Source organism: Saccharomyces eubayanus, chromosome III, assembly GCF_001298625.1.
Source record: "Saccharomyces eubayanus strain FM1318 chromosome III, whole genome shotgun sequence".
In the NCBI taxonomy this organism is placed as follows: domain Eukaryota; kingdom Fungi; phylum Ascomycota; class Saccharomycetes; order Saccharomycetales; family Saccharomycetaceae; genus Saccharomyces; species Saccharomyces eubayanus.
Window position 1 is genome coordinate 230,777 of NC_030978.1, and position 24,235 is coordinate 255,011.

The 24,235-nt window shown below is 44.0% G+C and overlaps 11 protein-coding genes across 11 annotated transcripts; 6 read left to right on the top strand and 5 right to left on the bottom strand.

Moving 5' to 3' along the window:
• DI49_0813 (WD40 repeat domain-containing protein) lies at positions 1-1,788 on the bottom strand (the record flags this gene model as incomplete). The annotated part of the gene is made up of 1 exon (XM_018364030.1): positions 1-1,788. A coding segment is annotated over one exon (1,788 nt), but the record flags the coding sequence as incomplete, so codon positions are not given.
• Positions 1,789-2,707: 919 nt separating this feature from the next.
• ATG15 (triglyceride lipase ATG15) lies at positions 2,708-4,264 on the top strand (the record flags this gene model as incomplete). Its single annotated transcript, XM_018364031.1, has 1 exon — positions 2,708-4,264. The coding sequence occupies one exon, from the start codon at positions 2,708-2,710 to the stop codon at positions 4,262-4,264; it is 1,557 nt and encodes a 518-aa protein (XP_018223435.1).
• Positions 4,265-4,546: 282 nt separating this feature from the next.
• Positions 4,547-5,503, top strand: CPR4 (peptidylprolyl isomerase family protein CPR4; the record flags this gene model as incomplete). The annotated part of the gene is made up of 1 exon (XM_018364032.1): positions 4,547-5,503. One exon carries the CDS (start codon positions 4,547-4,549, stop codon positions 5,501-5,503), a length of 957 nt encoding a protein of 318 aa, XP_018223436.1.
• A 90-nt stretch (positions 5,504-5,593) lies between these two features.
• Positions 5,594-6,040, bottom strand: IMG2 (mitochondrial 54S ribosomal protein mL49; the record flags this gene model as incomplete). The annotated part of the gene is made up of 1 exon (XM_018364033.1): positions 5,594-6,040. One exon carries the CDS (start codon positions 6,038-6,040, stop codon positions 5,594-5,596), a length of 447 nt encoding a protein of 148 aa, XP_018223437.1.
• A 260-nt stretch (positions 6,041-6,300) lies between these two features.
• RSA4 (Rsa4p) lies at positions 6,301-7,848 on the bottom strand (the record flags this gene model as incomplete). The annotated part of the gene is made up of 1 exon (XM_018364034.1): positions 6,301-7,848. The coding sequence occupies one exon, from the start codon at positions 7,846-7,848 to the stop codon at positions 6,301-6,303; it is 1,548 nt and encodes a 515-aa protein (XP_018223438.1).
• Positions 7,849-8,112: 264 nt separating this feature from the next.
• Positions 8,113-12,150, bottom strand: SSK22 (mitogen-activated protein kinase kinase kinase SSK22; the record flags this gene model as incomplete). Its single annotated transcript, XM_018364035.1, has 1 exon — positions 8,113-12,150. One exon carries the CDS (start codon positions 12,148-12,150, stop codon positions 8,113-8,115), a length of 4,038 nt encoding a protein of 1,345 aa, XP_018223439.1.
• A 377-nt stretch (positions 12,151-12,527) lies between these two features.
• Positions 12,528-13,457, top strand: SOL2 (Sol2p; the record flags this gene model as incomplete). Its single annotated transcript, XM_018364036.1, has 1 exon — positions 12,528-13,457. The coding sequence occupies one exon, from the start codon at positions 12,528-12,530 to the stop codon at positions 13,455-13,457; it is 930 nt and encodes a 309-aa protein (XP_018223440.1).
• A 1,009-nt stretch (positions 13,458-14,466) lies between these two features.
• Positions 14,467-14,694, top strand: EGO2 (Ego2p; the record flags this gene model as incomplete). Its single annotated transcript, XM_018364037.1, has 1 exon — positions 14,467-14,694. The coding sequence occupies one exon, from the start codon at positions 14,467-14,469 to the stop codon at positions 14,692-14,694; it is 228 nt and encodes a 75-aa protein (XP_018223441.1).
• Positions 14,695-14,758: 64 nt separating this feature from the next.
• On the bottom strand, positions 14,759-15,481 carry FUB1 (Fub1p; the record flags this gene model as incomplete). Its single annotated transcript, XM_018364038.1, has 1 exon — positions 14,759-15,481. The coding sequence occupies one exon, from the start codon at positions 15,479-15,481 to the stop codon at positions 14,759-14,761; it is 723 nt and encodes a 240-aa protein (XP_018223442.1).
• Positions 15,482-18,158: 2,677 nt separating this feature from the next.
• PTC6 (type 2C protein phosphatase PTC6) lies at positions 18,159-19,568 on the top strand (the record flags this gene model as incomplete). Its single annotated transcript, XM_018364039.1, has 1 exon — positions 18,159-19,568. The coding sequence occupies one exon, from the start codon at positions 18,159-18,161 to the stop codon at positions 19,566-19,568; it is 1,410 nt and encodes a 469-aa protein (XP_018223443.1).
• A 174-nt stretch (positions 19,569-19,742) lies between these two features.
• On the top strand, positions 19,743-24,050 carry SRB8 (Srb8p; the record flags this gene model as incomplete). The annotated part of the gene is made up of 1 exon (XM_018364040.1): positions 19,743-24,050. One exon carries the CDS (start codon positions 19,743-19,745, stop codon positions 24,048-24,050), a length of 4,308 nt encoding a protein of 1,435 aa, XP_018223444.1.
• Between the last annotated feature and the right edge of the window lie 185 nt (positions 24,051-24,235).

Below are 24,235 nucleotides of genomic sequence, written 5' to 3' on the forward strand. Positions count from 1 at the left end.
TGTTGATGTTGATGTTGATGTTGATGTTGATGTTGGTTTTGATGTTAGGGAAAATTCACTGCTTGTAGTTTCAGCTTCGTTGATACTATTCATTGTTCTTTGCTCTTCTGATTGCTGTTCAATGAAGGTCGAATGAGTTTTCTCACCCAAAGAGGATGATGACTCTGGCGACCCTACGGCTGACCCCAAAGATGATGGTGTGACCTCTGCTGATGGTGAAACAGGTATTGTTTCGACGATGGAAGAAGTTATTGATTTGTTGACCTCTGGAGTGGATTCGAGAAAGATGGATTCATTAGTAGCACTTTTTTCAGGGGATCTGGAAGAGACCGAACCCTCACTGACAGTAACAAATTCAGAAGCTTCCGAAGAAGCATGAGATGATGGAATGACCGATGTGTGTGCATCTACCGAACTTGACTGTAAGACAGATGATGCTGATATCCAAACAGAGCTTGGTTCGCCATCTCTGTTTGTTATCATAGCGCTAGTATCAAATGAGGAGAGCTCGGTATCGATATCTCTTGTTAACTCAGTAACACTGACGATATCGGCAGTTATGGTAATGTCCCTAGTAGCATCGTTAATGGTGAAATAAGATGACGATTCCTCATGTGTGCGGTTGTTCTCTTTGAACTTGGCTTTATACACATCTTGGGCATATGTGTAAAGGAGTCCATGTACATTATATTTGTAACCAAGCTGAACAGCACCGGCCAAAACCACTAATAAAACAAAATTGACGAAAAATTTCCATACCTTGTGTAAGAAAGATGATGAGTTATTGGAAAGTTTCAACACATTGATTGTGTTTCCCATAGAAGTGCTTGCCAAATACCTGGAATCTGGAGAGAAGGTGACCCTTGTTATAGTAGATTCATGCACTCTTGGCACTAGTTTAGCAAGCTTTAGCTTCCCGATGTTGATGATGGCAATTGAATTGTCATTAGAGGACAACCCAACGAACTCTTTGTTTGGGGAAACATCCATTGATGTTATTCCATTCAAGTCAAACATAAACGATGCAGTTTTCAAAATCTTAATCCCCTGGGAGTTTACGCCCAGCTTCAACAAAGAAACACCATCAGAATTGGACAATGATGCTGCGACCAAGAGTGTATTATCGTTGAGGAATCTAACATTAGAAAGAATGAGTGTTTCATCAAAATCTGTTTTCCTCGCCACGAATTTCCCATCCCTTACAGATGCTACTTCCAAAGAGTTGGAAGTGATATAAGACAACAGGATGCCGTTGGGAGCGAAGTGTAAATCGTTAACTTCCTTGCCCGTTTCAATTTCGTAATTCTCAGTCAAGGTTCTGGGGTCAATGATCCTGATCACTGTGGGCACTTCGGAGGATGCAATCGCTGCCACCGTGGCACTTTGATTTATATATATAAACTTAGTGAACACGGATGGGTCCGTGGTTCTGTTGAAATCAATACTCGCGACAAATTTCAAATGCTCTTGTTCAAAAACAAATTTTCTCAGGTGGTGATTGACGTCCTCCATGGAAGGCTCGCCAATCAGTTCGTTACAGCCAATCAAAATCAGATTGTTGTTACAGTCCAGTGAAGCTGGCGCATCATCAATCGATTCTAGAGTAATTTCACGAAATCTTCTAATGTGTTTCTTTTTCTGGAAATTAATCTTCAACGCGGTAATTTTGTTCTGAAATGAGGAATTGAACTGGCCACCACCACCGGCTACCAACAAAGTGTCTTCATTAATAAACTTGGCACCGTATATCGGGTATCCGACATTATAATCAGCAGAATCGCCACTCATTATTATACCAATTCTTCAAAGTGTAGGGGGAGAAAAAGGAGAGAAGAGGCTCAAAAGACGTAAAGTGCACAATTTGTTGCTTACGAATAAGCTCCGTCGTTCCAAGTAACTATGAATTTGATTACCTGAAAGTGTTAATAGTTAGTCATACACACTCTGCATTTCTCAAAATCTCACCTGGAAATTGCTGAATAGAGAAAAAAGGACAATAGGGTTTATTGAAACAAAGCATAGGGTATATCTGAATATAATTGCTTTTAATAGGTCTTGTGCTTTGCTATAGTGAGGGTTAATTCCAATCACCCCATACGAAAGTGGCGGTGTTTCGTATAGGGTGCCATGGTAATGGTTTAGATTACGCCGAAGCTAAGCCATGTAATGTTATATTCTTAGAAACTGTGCAGTGTCAGAACGCTTCTCAACTTCCGGCTTGGCGAAGTCTAACCCAGATCCTTTGTTTTCTGTTTTAGCTTTTCTTGCTTAATTGTCTTAAACACAACCAAAATATAAAAAAAAAGAATAATTCCCAAAATACACTACAAGCGGGCCTGGAAGTGCTTCAGCTTGCTCGAGTGTGCCCTCATACCATTGCTTTATGCTTGAAACGATCGCGTTTTGAAGAAGTGAAGACTGCAACTTTTTGGCATGCTTATTGTTACCCGCTCGGCAATTCAACAGTACGTAATAAGATGCTGTATATATATATATAGATAGATAGATAGATAGATGAGAATTCTTTATCATGTGAAGAGCTCCACACCTGCTTTCGGTTTTTAAGATATCTAGTGTATCTGAATCTGCATCTACAGTTTGGACAATTATTCAAGACGGCGTTGTTGCTTAAAAAACAAGGTTACTGTCACAATCAAGGACTCATAAGGGTACATCATCTACGGAAACAAGAAAAATATACTATTGAATGCTGAGTAAACGCTCCTCGCACAAGAGGTTTCCTCTGCATACAGGATACGTGCTAACGCTCGTGATACTCTGCTTTGCCGCTTACTGCGTGTTTGTACCGGGGACTCTGCCGGCAAGCAAGAGATCATCTAAGGGGATTCTGGATCAAAAGTCCAAGAGCACATTCAAACTAAAGTCCATTTACAGACATGGTGTTGGAGTCAACCACCGCTGGCACCAGAGACTAGAGGTGACCCCGGAGTTCATCTCCAAGGCTGGAACTCTGTACCAGGAAACTGCAGTCCAAATGCAAGGAAACGAGGGTTCAGAGCCCTTGTGGACTAATAATGCCGAGTACGCCACTTCCAACCCATTTGGCGTTGAGCTTGCATTGGGGAAAGTGCCACTGACGCTGAAGCGCATGAAGCAGAGGGATCCGGAATATATGGAAGCATATATATCCGGAGAGACATACATGTCGGAAGCCGAGGCACACGCCATGTGGATAGATGATGACGTTGTGGCTCCCAACATTACTGATAGAGATACGGTTATTTCCTTGGCGTTAATGTCGTCTAACGCGTATGTGAGAATACCGCAAACAGGGGACTGGCGCAACGTGACACAACCGTGGAATGAAACAGAGCCTGAAGATTTTGGCTGGGATGGTGATGGTATCCGTGGCCATGTTTTCTACAACGAACTAGAAAACATCGTAGTGCTTTCAATAAAGGGGACCAGTGCGCAAGGTTTACCGGGGTCTGGTGAAGACGAAACCACGGGAAACGACAAGGTCAACGACAACCTGCTGTTTTCATGTTGTTGTGCAAGAGTGAGCTACCTATGGACCACCGCGTGCGACTGCTACGTGAAGTCGTACACATGTGATGAGTCGTGTCTGGAAAAGGAGCTCATACGTAAGGATAGATTCTACTCTACGATCATCGACATATACAAGGGCGTTCTGGAAGAATATCCTGACTCCGCCATCTGGGTCACAGGCCATTCGCTGGGTGGTGCATTGGCCAGTCTACTAGGCCGCACGTTTGGATTACCGGCGGTGGCCTTCGAGTCTCCGGGCGAGTTGCTAGCTTCCAAGAGGCTGCACCTGCCATTCCCACCAGGACTACCCTCATACATGGAGGGCATATGGCACTTCGGCCACAACGCAGACCCAATCTTCATGGGCACGTGCAACGGAGCCAGTTCTAGCTGCTCGTTGGCGGGATACGCCATGGAAACCGCGTGCCACACGGGCAGGGTCTGCATCTACGATGTGGTCAACGACAAGGGCTGGCGTGTCAACATGTTCAACCACAGAATACACAAGGTCATCGACGAAGTTCTGCTTGGTTACGAACAAGCTGCCAAGTGTGTGGAGCCAGAGCCGTGCGTTGACTGCTACAACTGGAACTTCATCCCGAGCAGAGACTGGGTGTCCTCGTCAGGGCTCGTCACAAAAACTAGGAGCTCTGTCACACCCACCCCGACCACTCGCACCACCACCATCACCACCTCTTCATCCTCCTGCGTCGGTCGTAACTGGCTTGGCTTTTGCACCAAATACGACTTGTAAGACCCACACACGCTTACCGAGACGTGTCCTCCGTTTTCCAGGGCTTGTGCGGCCCTTTTTTTTTGCTGTTTGATAGTGCATAATTTTGAAAATTCAAAGGTTCAGTTAAACGATCCAGAGAAGTTATATTAATGCATGCTTGAAAATGGAGGGTTTTGGTTTGCCAAGGAGAATTGGTCGTGAATTGCCTTACTTAATTGTTATTCGGAAATAGGCACGCATACACGTGAACAGGGAGACCGGAAAAACAAACAACCTTTCAGATAAGATCGAAATTTAAACATGTGGTTGAAGTCATTGGTATTATGCCTGTGCTCGCTGGTGCTATATCAGACACATGCTGCGCCTTCATCGGGGAAGCAAGTAACCTCCAAAGATGTAGATTTGCAGAAGATTTATGAGCCCACCCCCCCCGTTACGCACCGAGGGACAATCTCTATCGAGTACCTCGATCCAGTGTCAAACACACTCAAACAGGCGGACTTAACGCTGGAATTGTACGGCACAGTGGTGCCTAAGACCGTGAACAACTTTGTTCTGCTGGGCCATGGTGTAAAGGCCGTTGTTGAGGGACAGGACCCCAAAGACGTTAAAACTTATTCGTACCGTAAGAGTAAAATTTCCAAGGTTTTCCCCAACAGCTTCATACAGGGCGGTGTGGTTGCCCCCGATGTAGGACCCTTCACCATTTATGGCCCAAAGTTTGAAGATGAAAATTTCCTTTTGAAACATGATAGACCCGGTAGATTGGCCATGGCTTACTTCGGCCCTGATTCTAACACTTCGGAATTCATCATCACCACTAAAGTGGACGGCAATGAGGAGCTGGACGGTAAAAGTGTTGTGTTCGGTCAAATCCTCTCTGGCTTAGATGAACTAATGGACATCGTCCAGTACACAGAAACGAACGAGTACGGGAAGCCGGCTGACGAAACGAAGTTTTTATATTTTGTATTCGAAACATTGAAGATCGGGAATATCGAAGAGCTACACGATACTTACATTAAAAATGTCGAGGCATTTAGAAAGGGCGATTCCTCTCTTGGCACCACTTTGAAGGATATCTTCAGAAAAGAAAAGGGCCGTGCCACCACTACCGCTATTACCAGTATGAACTACTATAACCCAAATCACCCAGTCGCCCAAATATCGCTGGGTTTAATGGTTCTTGCCGGTTGTTTTGCTGCGTACAAGTGCATGAACAAAAAGTCTCGCACTGTGTCATTGAGACGCGAATAAGCGAATTTCTTTCGATCGACTTAGCCTCTCCGTAACTATGAATTCTACTTAACTATATACATGTCAACTTTTTTTATACATCAGCAACAACTAAAATTTCTTGGTTAATACTCTTTTAACTGCTTCTACAGCATTGCCTTTAATTATGATTTTTTTGGATTGCATCACCACAGACCACGACTCCTTGGGTATAAAGGGCAGTTGCTCTTGCAAGTCGTTTCTCAATTGAATTATGTCTCCTTGGATTTTCCTGATCTCGGTGATAGTCTTGTTCCCACCATTTTTGTAAGCGGAATACACCGGTAAGTTCCCCGTACTACTTCTTTCGACATGGTAGGTCTTTTGGCCAAAATTACTTCCTCCTATGAGCTCACCCATCTTCACCTCTTCTAATCTTGGGAAAACTGGAGCCTCAGTCTCAGCCGCTTGCTCTGCGTTAGTGGATGCACATCTTGTTATTTGGAATATGGAGGCGGTAGCAGGTCTTGGCAAAACCCCCCCTCTGACACAACTTTTAATAGCACACACTCTGATCATGGTTTATCCACACACGCACGCACACACACAAACAGTTGAAAATAACTCGCTTTGGAAAAACTCCCTCTTTTGTAAAGATTTCCTCTTTTGCTAAGCTTTACAGACTTTATTGCTTATATTCCAAATCATCTGCCAAATCCTTCGTGCATGATGACTAGAATACCAAAGATCCACAGTTTCTACTTAAGTGTTTAAAAATGCAATTCTATATCACAGTTATATATATTTATATGTATATGTTGGTCGTATTTGAATATAGCTCAATGTGTCCATAATCTTACCATCTTGTCTCTCCCACCACTACACACTCTTTTACCATCAACACTCCAATCAACGGTATAAACTTCGTCTTGGTGACCTGGAAGGTCAACGGAAAGTTTTCTAGTTCTCACATCCCACACTTTCAAAGTAGTATCCTTGGAACATGATACCAATAGTCGGCAATCCGAGGACCATGCGACCTGGTAGACACTGGCTACGTGCCCTCTGAACGTGGAGATGAATTTACCATCTCTTCCATCCCATAGCTTGATAGAATTATCAAAGGATGCTGAGACAATATACCTGCCATCAGGACTGAATGCAACGTGGTTGACTAGCTTTTGGTGTCCAGTCATTCTTGCTATAGGTTTGGTAGATTTTAGTGGGTTCCATAAAAATATGGTGAAATCGTCACTTGCAGTAACCATCATTTCTTCCGAGTTCCCATTCTTCTTACAGATCTTTTCATAGTTCGCTAGAGCCTTCTTTTGTGCGTCTTCCGGCGAGGTGGGTTTCTGACCTGTATGGTCAAAGGCACCCACACGTAGAGCGTAATCTGTAGATAACGATAAGTGGTTAACCCAATGTGCATGAGATTTCAAAATGTTGATACATCTACCCTGGGAATTCATGTCCCATACACGTACAGTTCTGTCATGAGATCCACTATACAATAGACCTTGACCACCCCATTTGACACAAGACACCGAATTCGTGTGACCACTCATTGTATACTGACAGAATCTACTCACTGTGTCCCAAATCTTAATGGTACCGTCTTTAGAAGATGAAGCCAATCTCGGTTTGGATCCTGGTTTCACGAGATGTATAGGCTCCCAACTCAAGGATGTGATCCACTTGGAGTGACCTCTGAGAGCATCACCTTGACACTCTCCAGTTTTCGGGTCCCATAACCTTATGGTATTATCCATGGAACCTGTAGCAATCACTTCGCCATCGGGAGACCATGCAACACAAAGAACCCAGTTGAAATGTCCCTTTAGAGTATGCATTGGGGTCTGAGTGTCACAATCCCAAATTCTTGCCGTGTTGTCACCTGCACCAGTTACCATTCTGGAACTGGTATGTGGTGCGAAAGCAGAACACAGAATTGTGGAACCATGGCCCGCAATGGCTGATGAACTTCTAGTCACTGGTTTTACTTTGAAAACTGCCCTTGGGGTATACAACAGTGTGATCTGATCTTCTGTACTGTTATGGCCTGGTTTTATCAATGAAGAGTATAGGTTATCCGTTATGTCAATGGTCTTCACAGGATCACTGGCCTTCTTACCTTGGATGGTACAACTGAATGTATATGGCACTGGATCATCTGAGGTACCGTTTAACTGGTTCAACAGCTCCTCTAATTGCTTCTCAGAGATAGCCCCAGGAACTCTCAAGGAACCACCCACGGTGTCACCAGTATCTAAAGCTTGAAACTTGATCGAAACATTAGGCAAATCCTTGGGGATAATAGCCACTTCTCTAGGTTGTTGGGCTTCTTTCTTTTGTTTTTTAGAAGGTGGAGGGATTAAAGTAGACATCTGGACGTTGTTTTAGTGTGCTCCTCCTGATATTGCCAAAAGATCAATTTTACTATGAAGTATCTATTATTTTAAAGTTACTATTTTCGAGCTCATCGCATATTTTTTTTTTCACTTTAAAATTTTTCACTATAAATATTACTCGGGTAACGGCTCCAGAATGAAGCTTAGCCATCTGTCTGTCATAATAAAATACATTACATTACGTTAAATTACATTAAATATATTAAATCATTTCAAATTACATTAAATACTACGTCCCCTCTATAAGCTTGTGACGGACGCCTGATCTTGGCTTGGGTTACCGAACGCTATATCCCGGATTTGCGCCATCCAGGGGTCTACCAGTAGTTCCACGGCAGAAGCTCTCTCAGTAGGATCTTGAACTAAACATCTTTCCAAGAAGACTCTTCCCTTTTGTGTCACTTCATCCTTGTTGGGGAATTGAGGAATATGTCCTGCTGCCACATGGTACATGATAGCCCATTCGTTATCCAAATTGGACCAGGGTCGTCTCCCCGTGACCATTTCCAACACAACACATCCCAATGCCCATACATCGTCTGCTCCAAGCTTACCCTTTGTAGTAGAACCTGAAATAGTCTCTGGAGCCATATACATTGGTGTCCCCATCATACCGTCCATATAATTTGCTTCGGGTTCAGACTCAGGAGTATCAAGGTCATCCTTTGTGGCATTCTTCATAGCTCTAGTACTTGTTTCTACGAAAGTACGTGCTGTACCAAAATCGACGTATTTGATAATCCCGTTGAAATCTAAGAGAATATTTTCTGGTTTAATATCACGATGCACCACACCAGATTGATGCAAATACGTCAAACCTTCCAACAATTCGAGAGTATATACTTGTGTTACCATTTCATCTTCAATACGACCATGCTCCAAAAGAGCTGCCAAGGAGCCTCCTTCACAATACTCCATGAAAATATTAACTTTATCGCGATGGACCTCCACACCATAATACTGGACAACATTGGGATGGTTTAACATTTCTAGTACATTCATCTCCTCTTTGATCAAGGGGAAGATCTTCTTCATCGTCTTTGTATCATGCAAATTGATCTCTTTGACGGCTAAAATTTCACCGTTTTCTAAATTGACTGCAGAGTACACTTTTCCAAACGTACCACCCCCAATAAAGCTTCTCTTTTGCCATCTCATCGAAACGTTCGATAGTGATGAAGCTAGTGATAACAGATATTTGTTTCCTTGATCTGTGGCGTCCAAGACTTTTCCCATCCGTCTCGGATTTTTCTTCCTAGTTTGCTCTAAGTTGCGGATAGCTTCTAATCTCAATTCACTATTTATCTGCAGTGTGGCCTCCTCATCAATATTCTCTTTAATATCGATATTAAGTCTTGCCTGCTGTGTACCCTTCTCAGCTTCAGTAGCTCTTGCACCCATCACATCAAAATGTGAAATTAACAAAGACATACATACAGATATCTTTTCCTTAAGCTCTTGAAATTGGTTATCATCCAATATCAAAATATTATAGCCGCTTGTCATCTGCATGGCAAATTCCATCGCTGGAACACACCATCTAAAGGTTTGCTGTTCTGTGGGGTCGCAAACTTCGACGAGAAATTTTAACCAGTCAATACTCAACTTAACCATCAATAAGATGATGACGGATTTTTTCTTTGGGCTGAACACGTTATTCTTCAGGAAGCTCCTTCCAAAATCCCTTTCAAACATGAATATTGTGTTCAGTAATTCGTTTTCTGGGAACTGTTCCATAAGGCCCTTTAAAATTTTGTCATAGTTGTCCAAAACCGTATAAGTTAATTTGTAATAGGCTTTATTGATCCTTTGCAATGAAGATTCGATGGCATCGAGCGAACATCGTTTCTCCACAACCGAGACAGAATCACCCAAAATTTGGTTAAGCTTGTCGAATTGGTAATCCAATGCATAGTTGGAACCTTGGTTAAATAGGACTAAAGTGTTTGTACCATTGGATGTCAAATTAACATCGCTACAAGTCAAATCTTTGTCTTCAGAGAGTTTATATATTTCCCCCTCCCAAACCATCGACTCTCCAGGAATAAGTACCACCAGTGCGCCCAATGTACTCAAAGCGTGCTCTAGTTCGAGGACTTCGTTGTTCTCTTCCTTAATATACTGATCGTAGTCGTCAGCAGAAGCTCTTTCTTTTGTCGAAATCGGGGTTCTATTCAAGTGAGCTGACGAGGTGTTCGCTACTAAACGATAGTAAGGAGCACCCTTGCAGTCTTCCTCCTTTGATACCAAGAGATTTGGGTCTGTTTCCCCCGCTTTAATGTCATACATATTCAAGTTATTTTGAATGTCCAATTTGGGAACCAAATCACAACCAATATCTTTGTTTTGCAAGATTCTCAAAATGGTGTCATCATCACAACCCAATAGTTCAGGGGATGCCAGTAGATATATGCCATCAGACTCCAAACTCCCACCTGAATAGATCAAAAAATAGCCAGCATTTTTTAGTTTTCTCAAGAGATTTGTATTGTGTTTGATTTGATAACTGACAGAATTCTGAAAAGTCTTTGTCAGAACGTTGCTAAACCGGTTCAGTTTCCGTTTCATGGTTCCCAGATTTTCAAACATCAAACCCAACCATTTTTCAGCTTCTGAAGCATTGGTAAAAGTCGGAAGAGAGCTTTGTTGCTCCAAGAAATAGAATTGCAACTTATGAAGCAGCCTTAAGGTCAACTTGAGAAATTCATTGGGAATAACCGCTTCTGCACCATTGATGTAGTGGCCGACATTTTTCAAATCGTCCCAATACTTCAAGAGCAAGTCAGGAGCTTTGAAATTCTTCTGGCTGGAGTCGATCAGCTTCAAATTCAAAAGAGAGAATAGGTAGCGAATGGCCTCTGTGACGGTGTCCTCGAATTTCGGGTCAAAGTTTATTTCGAATGGCCAATTGGTGCAATAATTTGTCAGTGTGTACTTCAATTGAACAGACAGTCGAATAACAGAGTTGAAATCATCGATCATCTGATCAACCATCATCATTGTCGGATTTTTCAGTTTCTGTGCATATGATAGTCTGATCAGAATAATCTCTTTGATGAGGTAGACGGGGAAAATGAGCAGTAATCTCAACCCTTCGTACGGATACTCGAGATTCATCTTCGTTAGTGTTTCTCCATAGTTTACAATGCTCTGTTTCAGTTTGAACATCCAGGGCGATAACGGGTAGAAAACGTTTTTTTGAAAGACAGACTCAATATCTTTCTCCTTCATCAGTTGTTCGGCAAGGCTTTTCAATTTGCAACTCCAGTTCGGTATGTTGTCGGCGTCCTCTTGGAAGTTGTTCGCACCACTTGTCGGCGAGCAACGATATATCCAGTCGTCCAACTCGCGTCGCTTCAGCGTTAAGTTGGTCTTGAAATTCAGCCACGAGTTCATCACGTCCACCMTGTGCGTGAACTCGCGGGTCTTGGTGATCGGCTTGTCCCTGTACATTTTCCTCATGTTGGGCCAATGCGAAATAGCACCGTGATACCTGTTCATGAGCCCTTGCAAAGTGTCTGCCAGCGCATCCAGAGACATTTCCTTGCCCTGAGGGACCCGGAACTCCATTATCTCTTCGAACAGCAAGTCCGAATTGTTCCTTAGGTACTTCAATGACCGCTCCATCTCTTGCACGGTCTTACCGTTCAGCCACGCCTTCAACTCGAGCCATATCTCGTCCGAGAGTTCCGTGTTCAGGCCGGGCTTCTTCACCTGGTTGGCAATCCGGGTCTTTTCGCTCTTGACGATGTCACCCTTGAGCACATTGGCCAGCATTGACTGCCACTTGAACCGCTCCACGACGCACTCATCTCCGGCCAGCTCCGCTAGAGCATGCGACTGCGACTGCGAGTCCATGGCCACCAATTCGCCGGTCTCCAAAGTCATTTCTCTGCGCTGAGGCGTGGCCGTGAAGAAGGGCGAACCTGAATCTACATCTTCGTCCACCGGCAGCTCGTAGTCGTCGTCATACCGAGTCGTTGGCACAATGCCCCTCGTGTAGTAGTCGTCCAGCGCAGTCTTCTTCAATCTCTCCAAGTACAGAGACTCGTTCAACACGTACTGGTTTTTAAAGGTCCGCTGACCCATCTGCGCGGACCCATGCAGGTCAGACCGCGACGAGCTCCTGCTGGAGTGACTCGATGACGCTGATGACACCCTGCCCACACTGGACAGTCTCTTCATGAGCTTGCTCGAGGCCCCCAGCGGCGAAGCCGGCAACCCGCCGCCGCCGCCCTCAACACTCCGTTGCTGCTGCTGCGTATACGCCGTACCCATTCCTGTTCTCACCTATACCAGAATGTCTTTCGTAGACGTAAGTTATGAAGAAGTCCTTCGCCAACAGCAATAACAGCAACAGCAGCTGTAACAGCTAAACATATCCTATTGTTCCTGGCATCGCTTTTTTTTTACATAAGATATCAAGGCACGGGCCCGTAAATTTCCACTTTTCCAGCCCAGGGTTAAAACTAAAAACAAATAGGGCTGGTATATTGTATTTTCTAAGCCCTGACGAGACGGTCGTAAAATAATTAGGGTACGTTAGGGCTGGTCCTGCAGGGGCTTTCCTTGCAAATTTCGATGATAATAGAGGCATCTTAGTTGTCATCTGAAGCAGTTGAGGCTGGCACGCAGAACACTCGCGGTAAGACAAGATGACTACGACGGTGCCCAAGATATTCGCGTTCCACGAGTTCTCAGGCGTGGCGGAAGCCGTGGCAGACCATGTGGTCCACGCCCAGGACAGCGCACTGGCCCCCAAGAGCGAGAGGAAGCATTCCGTGACCAACCTCAGCGTGAATGCGTTGGACATGACCAGAGAGGTGTCCTGCAAAAGTACTGCGTCAGCTTCGGAGGTCAAGAATGGTGGCAGCAGCAGCAACAGCAAGGCTAAGAAGGAGAAGCGATTCAAGATTGCGCTGTCCGGTGGGTCGCTGATCCAGGTGCTGCACGAGGGCCTGCTTAAGCGGGAGGACGTGCTGTGGGGGAAGTGGGACATCTACTTTGCAGATGAGAGGCTAGTGCCCTTCAGCTCGAACGAGAGTAATTACGGGTGTGCCAAGCGGAAGATACTTGACCAGATAGACACGGCAAAGTACGGGACGCCGAAGGTGTACCACATCGACGAGTCGCTGATCGACGACCCACAGGAGTGTGCAGACAACTACGAGAAGGTGCTTATCCGCGGGTTCGCAGGTAGGGACTCCGTCAAGCTTCCGATGTTCGACCTGTTTCTGCTCGGGTGTGCTCCCGATGGCCACATTGCATCGCTGTTCCCGAACTTCCAGGACAGTCTGCGTGAGAAGCTGGCGTGGGTCGTGCCCGTGGAGAACGCTCCCAGCGGGCCCTCGACCAGGATCTCGCTGACCATCCCCGTGATCTGCCACTCGCACAGAGTCACGTTCGTCGTTGAAGGTGCCACTAAGGCCCCTGTGATCAAGACCATCATGGAGCGGCCCGAGAAGGGCCTACCCAGCAGCATCGTCAACGAGGGTGCTGCCGGTCGTGTGTCGTGGTTTGTCGACGACGACGCCCTCACTGACGTGCTTGTCACCAAAAAGAAGTACAAGTTCCATCCGGCTTAGTCTATCTAGATCATACATACATATGTGTATATAAAAAAAAAAAGTGTACAGATTTCTCTTGCGCTACAGTGGGTATTACCCCAGACCGGGGCCCCTGCCTCGGTAGACCAGCCATTGCAGAATGAAGACGATGTTGAACACTAGCGTCACCACCGAGAGCCCGATCTTACCGAAGTTTGTTATGAATATGTCCAGGCTGAAACCTTGGTCCCTCGACAACTGCCAAATCAATTGGAGCAGCGAAGCGATACCACCCGTGATATCGAGAAACACGCCCTGGATCGGGAAACAGTCCATGGATTTTCTTGTCAAGTTATGCGTCACCTGCGGGATGTACTTGATCAGCGACATCGATATCTTGAGCAGAAACAGGTTGTTGCAATACGCCAGAGTTCTCGAATTGTCCCAGCCGTGCATACAGTTTGTGTATACGAACTGCACGCTGAGCATCGCAAAGACGACCAGCGATGTCAACAGGATCCTAAAGTACCCGAGCTTCATCTTGCGGTGGCTCCGTATGGGGAACCGCCAGATGCTTGCCCCGGCAACCACCTGCGTTAATAGTACAACGTTCATTATGCAGCCGTGCAGGCAGTACCAGAAATCAAACTGCGTGAGCTTTGGTCGGCCCGAGTCGGACCCCTCGTCCTTCGATTGCCAGCAGTATAGTTGCAGAAAGATGGATATCACCAAGTAAGAGTAGCCCGCCGTGTTCAGCATGACAAAATCCACCGATATCGCACTAGCCGACTTGTGGCGCCAATTGGTGATTATGGGTGGGTACATTGAAATAGACCACGACGAGACGTATACCAGCCCTAGCAGATCGTCCAACGACAGCATTTTCCCTAGTAAGTTTGCCCGCTTTTCCTTTATTCTATCTTCTTCTCTTGTTGACATATACAATATATAGATACCTTAAATTTCAAACTAGCGAAAATAAAGGATTTGCGCTATCAAGTAGCAGAATGCACTGTTCCAAACCAAGGCGTTCACACCAAAACCACAGATGGAAGCGGAACAACGGTCGGATATCAGGGGGACTATCACCTTCGACTCCCACAACAACGTCATAGAGTCTACGGGCGTGGGGAGCCAGAGATTCGAAGACATAGATGAACTATCGCAAGTAGCGCTGGATGCAGAGGGCTTTGCCCTGGTACGGGGCCACTCACTGCTCGTGCACTTGTACAAACACGACGATATGACCTTGGCTGTGTACACTGATGCCCAGTGAGCTGCTGTGTAGTTAGGTCTGTACAATATTTAAAAACTAAATAACTTAATAAAATATTGCAAAACTAGATAAAGCCGGACCCTGGCCCTCCAAGCCCGCCGGATCCGGGCCCAAACGGTTCGTTGTACCTGGATCCAGGCATCCATCCTGGCGGCATGTCCTCTCGTCTCTGTGCAGGCCTTCTGTTCGGGTCAAATATCATACCTCCTTGGCCACCTGCAGAGCCCAAGGGATTGGGCAGCCCTCGAGACCAGTCTGGATGGCTTGTGCCCATGGGGTACAGATCACGGTCTGCATACCCTCCTGCTGGATTTGTAAAGCCCGGTTCGGTCACGGTGAGGCCTGGGTACGGGTTCAATGGTACCTCTCTCTGCTGCTGCCTTGTTTGCGCTTGATATTCATCGTCAAACTTTGGCATATCGGCACTTTCATTGGGTTGTTTCTTGAGTTGCGTGAGCACAGGCTTCAAATCTGGATCCACAGGCAACGAGTCTCTTTCCAGGGGCCATTTCAGTTCCGTAGGCAGTTTGAAATCCTTGTAATCCACCAAGCACGCCATGGTGATCGACGAGCGGTGACGAATGATAACGGTGTACTTGTCATCGTCTTCCAGTGTCTGGACCACCGTTAACTCAAAGGGGGTTGCACCTTCCTCATCGGATGATCCTATAATGTGGAAAATCACTTGGCTTAACTTGGTTCCCGTTGTGCTACGTGCTATCACATCCGCTTTACCCACTGATTCTAGCACCAGTTCAGCCACCAGTTCTACCTTATTTTCGATCATGGCTTGGTCCTTTGCGTTGGGTGAATAGCACTTAATCGTTAATAAGGGCAAACAAAGAAAAAAAAAAGGAAGTAATATACTTATATAAAAACATATACAATTAATGATATACAAAGGACTGAGGATAAAAAAAAGGGGAAAAAATACATACGTAATAACATTAAGGCTATACAAAGAGGAAAAGACTACTTTAGTTCGGATATTTCACCATCACGGTAGACTAGTCCCATAACGTTCAAGAACAGATTTAAATCTTGGTACAGTTTCTCTTTATTATAGATGATGGATTTTATCTCTATTTCTAAATCTTGAGACCTTTGAGTTAGTAAGCTCAACTCTGTTTCCTTCTTCTGTAAAGTCTCACCCTCGTTGATAGTGGCGAAGATCTCATCACGTACTTCATCAATGATTATTCTTTGGTGGTTTAATTTTCCACTTAGGGCCAAACTAGCCAAGAATTGCCAAATGTACGCCTCATCCATGAACTTCTCGTTTTGTAGACGCATGATGTAGTCGTTATATTCCCTTGGAGGGAAAATCAGTTGGATCTTGCTCTCCAAAGAGGTGAATAATTTGTCATAAATTTCGTTCCATGTGGAGATTTCAGGAGATGAAAGAATATTTGATCTTGATGAATCTTGTTTAATTAAGGCGGCACGAGAAATCAGAATAGTGATCAAGTTTAGACCAATCTTGGAGGTGGTCAAGAATGAAACGTTGTTATTCTTGATTAATTGCAACAGCAGACCCATGATTTCAATGAAATTGGAGTTATTGGACAGGAACGAGACGATGATCTTTAATATAATCATTTGGAAAAGATCGACCTTCTTCAATTGTGTTAATGATGGCCTTGGTGTGGTCTTATAAGAACTCAATATAATGATTTGCAAGTGTGATAATTCGTTGAAGATTTTTTGCAAAATTTTCAATTTTTGTTGCTTATCCAAGAAGTTGAAAATTCTGGGCATGATCTTGATACCTTTGTCAAACGAGAGCATGGAGATAAAGGGGTTCACGTCATACGAAGTGTCGTCGATGTGAAGGGCATCCCACATCGCAGTACTGTCGGTTTGCTGGCCGTTTCTTAAATTGGCTTCCAAATCCAAAATCTCTTCGTAAACGGTTTCAATCAACTCCAAGATAAACTTCTTGCCCCCAGATTTGTTCAAATTTGTAGTGCCGTTACCGTTATTGAACGCATACGAAGATCTTCTTCTTTGCTTAGAGGCGGCTGCAGGGACAGATGAACCAGCGGATGAAGATCCCAAAGAAGCTAAGTCCACGTTGGTCAAAGAATCAGTGACATCTTTCAACGCGTCTGGATCGGAGGGGTATTGCCTAGGGATCTGTAACTGTCTTCTTGGGTTCTTGCTGTTCAAAGTGGAAGAGATCTTACCCAAAACGTTGCTTGCCTGCTTGTTGTCCTGGTTAGAGTTACCGGCGGCCGCTTGTTGGTCCTTCAACTTCGAAGGTCTTTCCTTGGCAACGGTGACAGCCTTTTCCACTTGACTTTGCATTCTTTGCAAGGCAATATCAGTTCTCTTGTAGCGGCCGCCTAGTCTGTGTCCGGAGTGCTCCAAGTACGCTCTGGCAATCAAGCCCTTGTTGGACTCAGATGTGATACCGCCTCTTTGTATGATCTTGTAGACCTGGAAGTAGAAATCTTCATTGTATGGGTCTTCAGTGACAATCTGGGAGAGTTGGTATCTGGTGATGAAGTCCTTGTCACGAGGAGTCATTAACCCTGAGTACTTCAGGATTTTTTCGACTTTAGCATGACGGATTTGCAAGCGTCTTTGCTCTTCAAGGGACAGGTCTCTCTTTGGTCTACGTCCGCCTTGGAGGGGCATCTTACCTGGTCCAAGCACAGGGCCTGGCGAAGGCCCATTGGCCATTCCCATGGGTGGTGGTGATGCTTGCACTGGCACCTGAGCGGGGCCCATAGGCATTTGACCGACGTTTGCATTGACGCCAGGAGGTGGAGGTGGAGGTGCAAATTGCGAGGGACCTGGTTGGCCCGTAGGGGGCTGCATGGGGAATTGCTGCTGGGGAGGGCCCTGTGGAGGACCCATGGGGTGAAAGTTCATGAACTGCTGCTGCATTTGGCGCTGCTGTCTTTCCAAATCTTGCATGGATAAAATTGGCTGTAGGGGGCCCATTTGCTGCGGACCGGGGGCCATAGCACCGTGAGAGGGTGGCGCCATAGCTGGAGGTAGTCCGGTAGACCACAGCGACTCCATTGGCTTTAAGTCCAGAGGAGCTGCCGCGGCTGCTTGAGCACCAGGACCGCTTCTTCCCTCCGCAGTGGCCGCAACGTAGGATCTTGCCGTGGTACCGGCAGCGTTGGCAGCAGCAGCATTGCTGCTACCACTGCGAGGGGTGCCAAAATCGAAGTCCGTGCCCACCTGGATATTATCACCAAACGTCTCGTTGTTCAAATAATCGTTCTCCTCGAGCTCGTGCTCGCCGTAGCCCTTGTAACTCTCTTCAAAGTCCAGAGGACCGTCCCGCGCATTGCTGCTGTTTTCTAAGCCAAAGAAGGACATTGCTAATGCTCGTTGCTGTTACTTCTCTTCTGTTCTAACCAGACTGCCTTCAAAAATGAGCATGTTCTTGTTCAGTTTGTTTCTTTCTTAAAAGAACTGAAAAAAAAAAGAGTTTCGTGCAATGCGAGATGATTAAACAAGGAAGTGGCAACAGTAGTAGCAATAGGAGGTTACCATCGGTTATTTGGGTATCACAACAGGGGGAATCGATGCGGTTGGGGAATGCTTATGCGTACTGCAAACCATCGCAGAAGGTTAGGCTGAAGCTGGACCTGTTACGGGGGCTTCCCGGATACGTGGGCCATGCCACGAGCAGGATCAGCCGGCTCGACAACCAGGACAGTTACTCGATAAAGATGATGCGTTCGTGGCCCAACGTGTATGGCAGTGCTTTGAACTGCTCCGTGTTCGATGGCCACGGAGAGAAAGGTGCGCAGCTGTCGAAGTTGCTTGCAGACAGGCTGTGCAGCTACCTGGACCGCCGTGAGCCTCATTGGAGCAAGCAGGACTTGAAGGGGCTGGTTCAAGAGTATGCAAGAAGGTTTCCCGAGGGAAACTACTGGAAGCAGAAGCTGACCATGTTCGACAGATTCTACGACAAATTTATAAAGAACTGCAACTCGAAGCAGGAACTGCTGCTAATGGAGGAAGGGGACACCGCCGCCCTCGCCCAGAATGGGGGCAGGATGATCTTTGATAAGATGGGGAACATCATTGATAAGATTGCGCTACTCACTGAGCAAGACCGGTTGCGGCTTTTTTATGGGTATGCTCAGTTCGATCTTGACCAGTGCTGCCAGCTAGGCACCGCAGCTGGGTCTACTGCATCGTCCGTCTTTCTGTATCCTTATGACGTTCCGAACACGCCTACAGACGAGGGCAAAGAGGATGACTCATGGATGATCTCGCATTCCGGGCTGCTCAAGCTCATCGTCACCCAGGTGGGCGACTCCAAGATCATTCTGTGCGACCAGGACGGGATCGCACACCCATTGACGACGACCCATCATGCCAGCTCTAGCAGGGAACGGCGTCGTCTAAGCCTGGATCCTTCACGACTGGACCCAGACGCTTTTGGAGAGACCAGGTTCCTGAACAATTTTGCCAACACAAGATCGTTTGGGGATGTAGCCGGGAAGCCGTTTGGAATATCAAGCGAACCGGACATCTTCTCTTTTCTCATTGGCAACACCTTGCGTCTGCCACGCTCTGAGCGATCAAAGCTGCCCTTTAATGGCGACGAGTGCTTTCTGGCTCTCGTTACAGATGGCATCACCAACCAGCTCGCAGACCAAGAGCTGGTAGACCTGATCACCTCCACGGTGAACTCCTGGGGGTTGAAGAAGGCCACACCACAGTTCGTTGCAGAAGAAACCATAAAGTTCATCCAAGCCATTGCCTCGAAGCATTCGGACAACGCCACCTGTGTGGTAGTCAGGCTGTCCAACTGGGGAAATTGGCCCAACGTCGACCGAACGGGCCTCCAGAGGGAAACCAAACTTATGAATGCTCAATCTAACGAAACCAAACTGAACTAAGCATCCTTGCCGGAAAAGGTCTGCATATTCTATGTATTTTCTTCTTAAAATATACATATACACTACACTTTTTTATATTCTTTATAGCGCATTAACCACTTCTGAAAAAATATTGAATTTATAGTACTAGTCATAAGATTGGCAAAAGGTAAATAGAGGTAAGGCAATAACGCGATGAATAACGGTTCTGGTCGGTATGTGCTGACTCCTCCAGATGACCTGTACCCGTATGTGAAAAGCTTGCAACATGAAGACCAAGTGTACCCCGATTTTAAGCCTTGGGAACACTCTACGGCGGAGGACCAAATTTTGGTAAACTTTGTGGCTAAGGGATTTTACCACACGCCAATGGTCAATTTCGAATCTATATCTGCGAGATCGTCTGTCCATGAATCGCTGGTCACTCAATCTAATCTGCTTTCCCAGCAATTCGACAAAATCATCAAAATAAGAGAAGACCAAATCAATAAAATTCCCTCGCACTCTACCACGACGTTGCATGGGCCCGGGTTCCAATTGCCCAACAGAATTACGCTAACAGATCATAGGAAGGAGACGTGGTTACAAGAATTGAGTTCCTCCTTCACTTCGCTGATCAAGATTGGCAAGTTCATACCACACGGCTTGAAAAGAAGACAAGTCATCGAACAGTGCTATTTGAAGTTCATACCTTTGAAAAGAGCCGTTTGGTTAATCAAATGCTGTTATTTTATCGAGTGGAAGTCCAACCATAAAAAGAAGAGGTCCAGTGCTGCTGGGCTTGAGGATGCCATTTCCATGCATCTGCTGAAGGACTGGACGGATACGTTTGTCTATATCCTGGAAAAACTTATCTTTGACATGACAAACCATTATAACGATTCTCAACAACTGCGTGTGTGGAAAAGGCAAATTTCTTATTTTTTGAAGCTTCTGGGCAACTGTTACTCATTGAAACTAATTAACAAGGAAATATTCCATTATTGGCTTGTGGAATTCATTAACAAGATGGAAAACTTCGAATTCCTACCATTGTCTTTACACATTCTGATGATTTTTTGGAACGATATATGTCAAATTGAAACGAGCGCTGCTGTTGCTCCCACAAAAAATCAAAAAGAACCGTTCTTTTTAGTGTCGAAGATCACGGATATGCTGCTGCATAAATACTACGTCGTATCCAACAGTAAATCAATGATTAATGACGAAAACTATATTATCAATGACATAAAGAAGAATAACAAGATCAAAATGAATATCCTAAAGATTTTGACTAACTTAATTTTAAAAATTTTTCAGGAACAGTCCTTGGAGGTATTTATCTTCCCTTCATCAAACTGGGAAACCTACAAGCCGTTGCTTTTCGAAATTGTGTATAATGCTAGCACCACTTCAAATACTGAGATCAAGAAAAAGTTGGAATTAATCAGTTATAGAAACGAATCATTGAAAAATAACTCTTCCATAAGAAACATCACGATGTCATCCACCAACGCCAACGACTTCCGATTAACCATTGGCACTTGTGAACAATTCCCAAAACTGTCATGCATACAACTGAACTCTATAGATACCCAATTCACCAAGCTATTGGACGATAACCCAACGGAATTCGATTGGCCGACCTACATTGATCAGAATCCTCTAACAATGAACAAAATAATTCAATTGATCATTTGGTCCATTCATCCATCAAGACAATTCAATCATTATGAATCCAATCAACTCGTAGCGAAACTATTACTGTTACGAATAAATTCTACAGACGAGGATCTACACGAATTTCAGATTGAAGATGCCATCTGGTCATTGGTTTTCCAATTAGCCAAGAACTTTTCATCCCAAAAAGAAGTCATATCATTTATGATGCCCTCGCTGTATCGCTTATTAAATATATTAATCACTTATGGAATCATCAAGGTCCCCACATACATTAGAAAACTGATCAGTTCCGGTTTACTTTATTTGCAGGATTCTAATGATAAATTTGTACATGTTCAACTATTGATTAATTTGAAAGTTTCACCTTTAATGAAAAGTCAATACAATATGGTGTTAAGAAACGTTATGGAGTATGATGTGAAATTTTATGAAAATTTCAATTTTGACCAACTCGTGGAAATCACAGAGCAAATCAAAACACGAATTTTATCCAATGATACCAATGATATGCAACTAACCAAGACCCCGTTGAGTATTAAAATTATGGTTGCTGAGTGGTATTTATCGCATTTATGTTCCGGGATTTTATCGACTGTTAATCGAATCGTGCTGCTAAAGATATTCAAAATTTTTTGTATCGATCTGGAAGTGTTCCACCACTTCTTCAAATGGATTGAATTCATTGTTTATCATCAACTATTGAGTGATATAGAGTCTCTAGAGGCATTAATGGATATATTACTTTGTTACCAGAAATTGTTTTCGCAATTCATTAACGATCATATACTTTTCACAAAGACTTTCATATTCATCTATAAGAAAGTCTTGAGAGAAAAGGATGTATCCGCTTACAGCGTCACATCATTCATGCCATTTTGGAAATTTTTTATGAAAAACTTCCCATTTGTTTTGAAAGTGGATATCGATTTAAGGGTTGAATTGCAATCTGTATACAACGACGAAAAATTGAAAACTGAGAAGCTGAAAAGTGATAAGTCAGAAGTTCTAAGGGTTTACTCCGTGATAAATAACTCAAGCGATACGATTGGACAATCTTGGAACTTCCCCGAAGTGTTTCAAATAAATATCAGATTCTTACTGCACAATTCTGGGTATAGCGATGACAAAACAGGAAAACAGTTTCAGAAAGCAAGAAACAACGTTATGCTTTTGATTGCAACAAATTTAAAGGAATACAATAAATTTATGTCCATTTTCCTGAAGAGAAAAGATTTTACAAATGAAAATTTAATACAATTAATCTCACTAAAACTTCTCACTTTTGAAGTGATTCAGAATGTCTTGGGGATTGAGTTCACTATCAAGTTACTACCAATTAACTTGAAAAACAATGATAACTCATATGGGTTATTTTTGAGATTTCACAAGGAACAGTTTATAAAAGCAAATTTTGAGAAAATCTTACAAACGTGCCATGAATTAGATAGGAAATCTCATGACAGTAGTGGTGAAATGAATTATTATGAAATTTTATTAAAAATTCTTATAACTTACGGATCATCGCCCAAACTACTCGCAATATCCACAAAGATCATCATGCTGTTACTGGATGAAAGTGTTGAAAATTCATCTCATATCTTGGAAGATATTTTATACTATTCAACGTGTCCATCGGTTACTGACCTCAATGGTATACCATTGGGTAGCGGGCAACCGGATAATAGTAGTGATAGTGCTAATGGTGGTGGTAGGTATGATGATGATGATGACCATACTGTTGACGAAATAGAGCCTGTGGAATATTATAGCATGATGGACTTTACCAATCTTTGGATTTTCCAGGCTTTCACTCGCTTTTGCATCAAAAAATTCATAAAGAATAATAATGCTGGTGGTAATGGATCAGAAATGATGAGCGAGGACCTGAAATTTTTCATTTTCCAAATTATAGAAATAACTAATTCCAATGATTTGTGTTCACAGATTTTTGACCAGCTGAAAGATATGCAGACTATTGAAATGATAACGCAAATTGTAGAGGAAGACTTCTGCACCAAGTGTTTGCAAACAAGCGATCAAAAGATGGACGATAATTATATCGTCGTTGTCATTGAGATTGTAACGTCATTATCCAAAAGATTTCAAAGAGAAACATCGGGTATGATCACAATTTCCATAAAAAACTACCATTTACTAATCAAAATTGTGAGGCAATTGAGCGAACTGAACGAAACAAATCTATCTAACAGAGAAACACAAATAGACGCCGTCCTAAAACTTTTCACTTTTCACCAAAACTCCATTTTTCAGTACATAATCGCGGATTTAAACAAGGACAAATCTACAATCCCGTTTATTGATAGTATGTGCAAACTGTTTGATAAAATATCGTTCAATTTGAGATTGAAACTGTTCCTTTATGAGATCTTATCCTCACTGAAATCGTTTGCCATATACTCGTCCACCATTGATACCCCACCATTCCACATGAATAACAAGATTGAACTACCGAAAAAACTGTTGAACTTGCCACCCTTCCAAGTATCCTCTTTCGTCAAAGATTCCAAGCCACACGGTGGCGATCATGCGGAAGATGATGGCGAGGAAGATGCAGAACAAAAGGAATCACTTGATCTAGAGTTGGGGATCAGCATAGTGGAAACAATCCAAGAGAACGAACAAAGATGGCTGATATACGACAAGAACGATCACAAATATGTCTGTGCATTTTCCATGGAACCGTACCATTTCATTTCCAACTACAATACCAAATATACGGATGAAATGGCTGCTGGCGGTACCGATACAGCTGCATTCAACGACTCGTGCGTCAACTTGAGTCTGTTTGATGCCCGGTTCGAGAGAAAGAACCCACACTAAACTCAATATGCATATAAATCAATAGAACATAAACTACTTAGCAGTGATACAAATACTACTGTTATCACTGTTGTTATAGCAATTTCGTCAAGTATGATAGTTTTGCCACCGACTATAAAACCGAAGCAATGACCATGACTATAAAGGGAATGATAACTAATAGAACCCTGTTGCATAACTAGTTG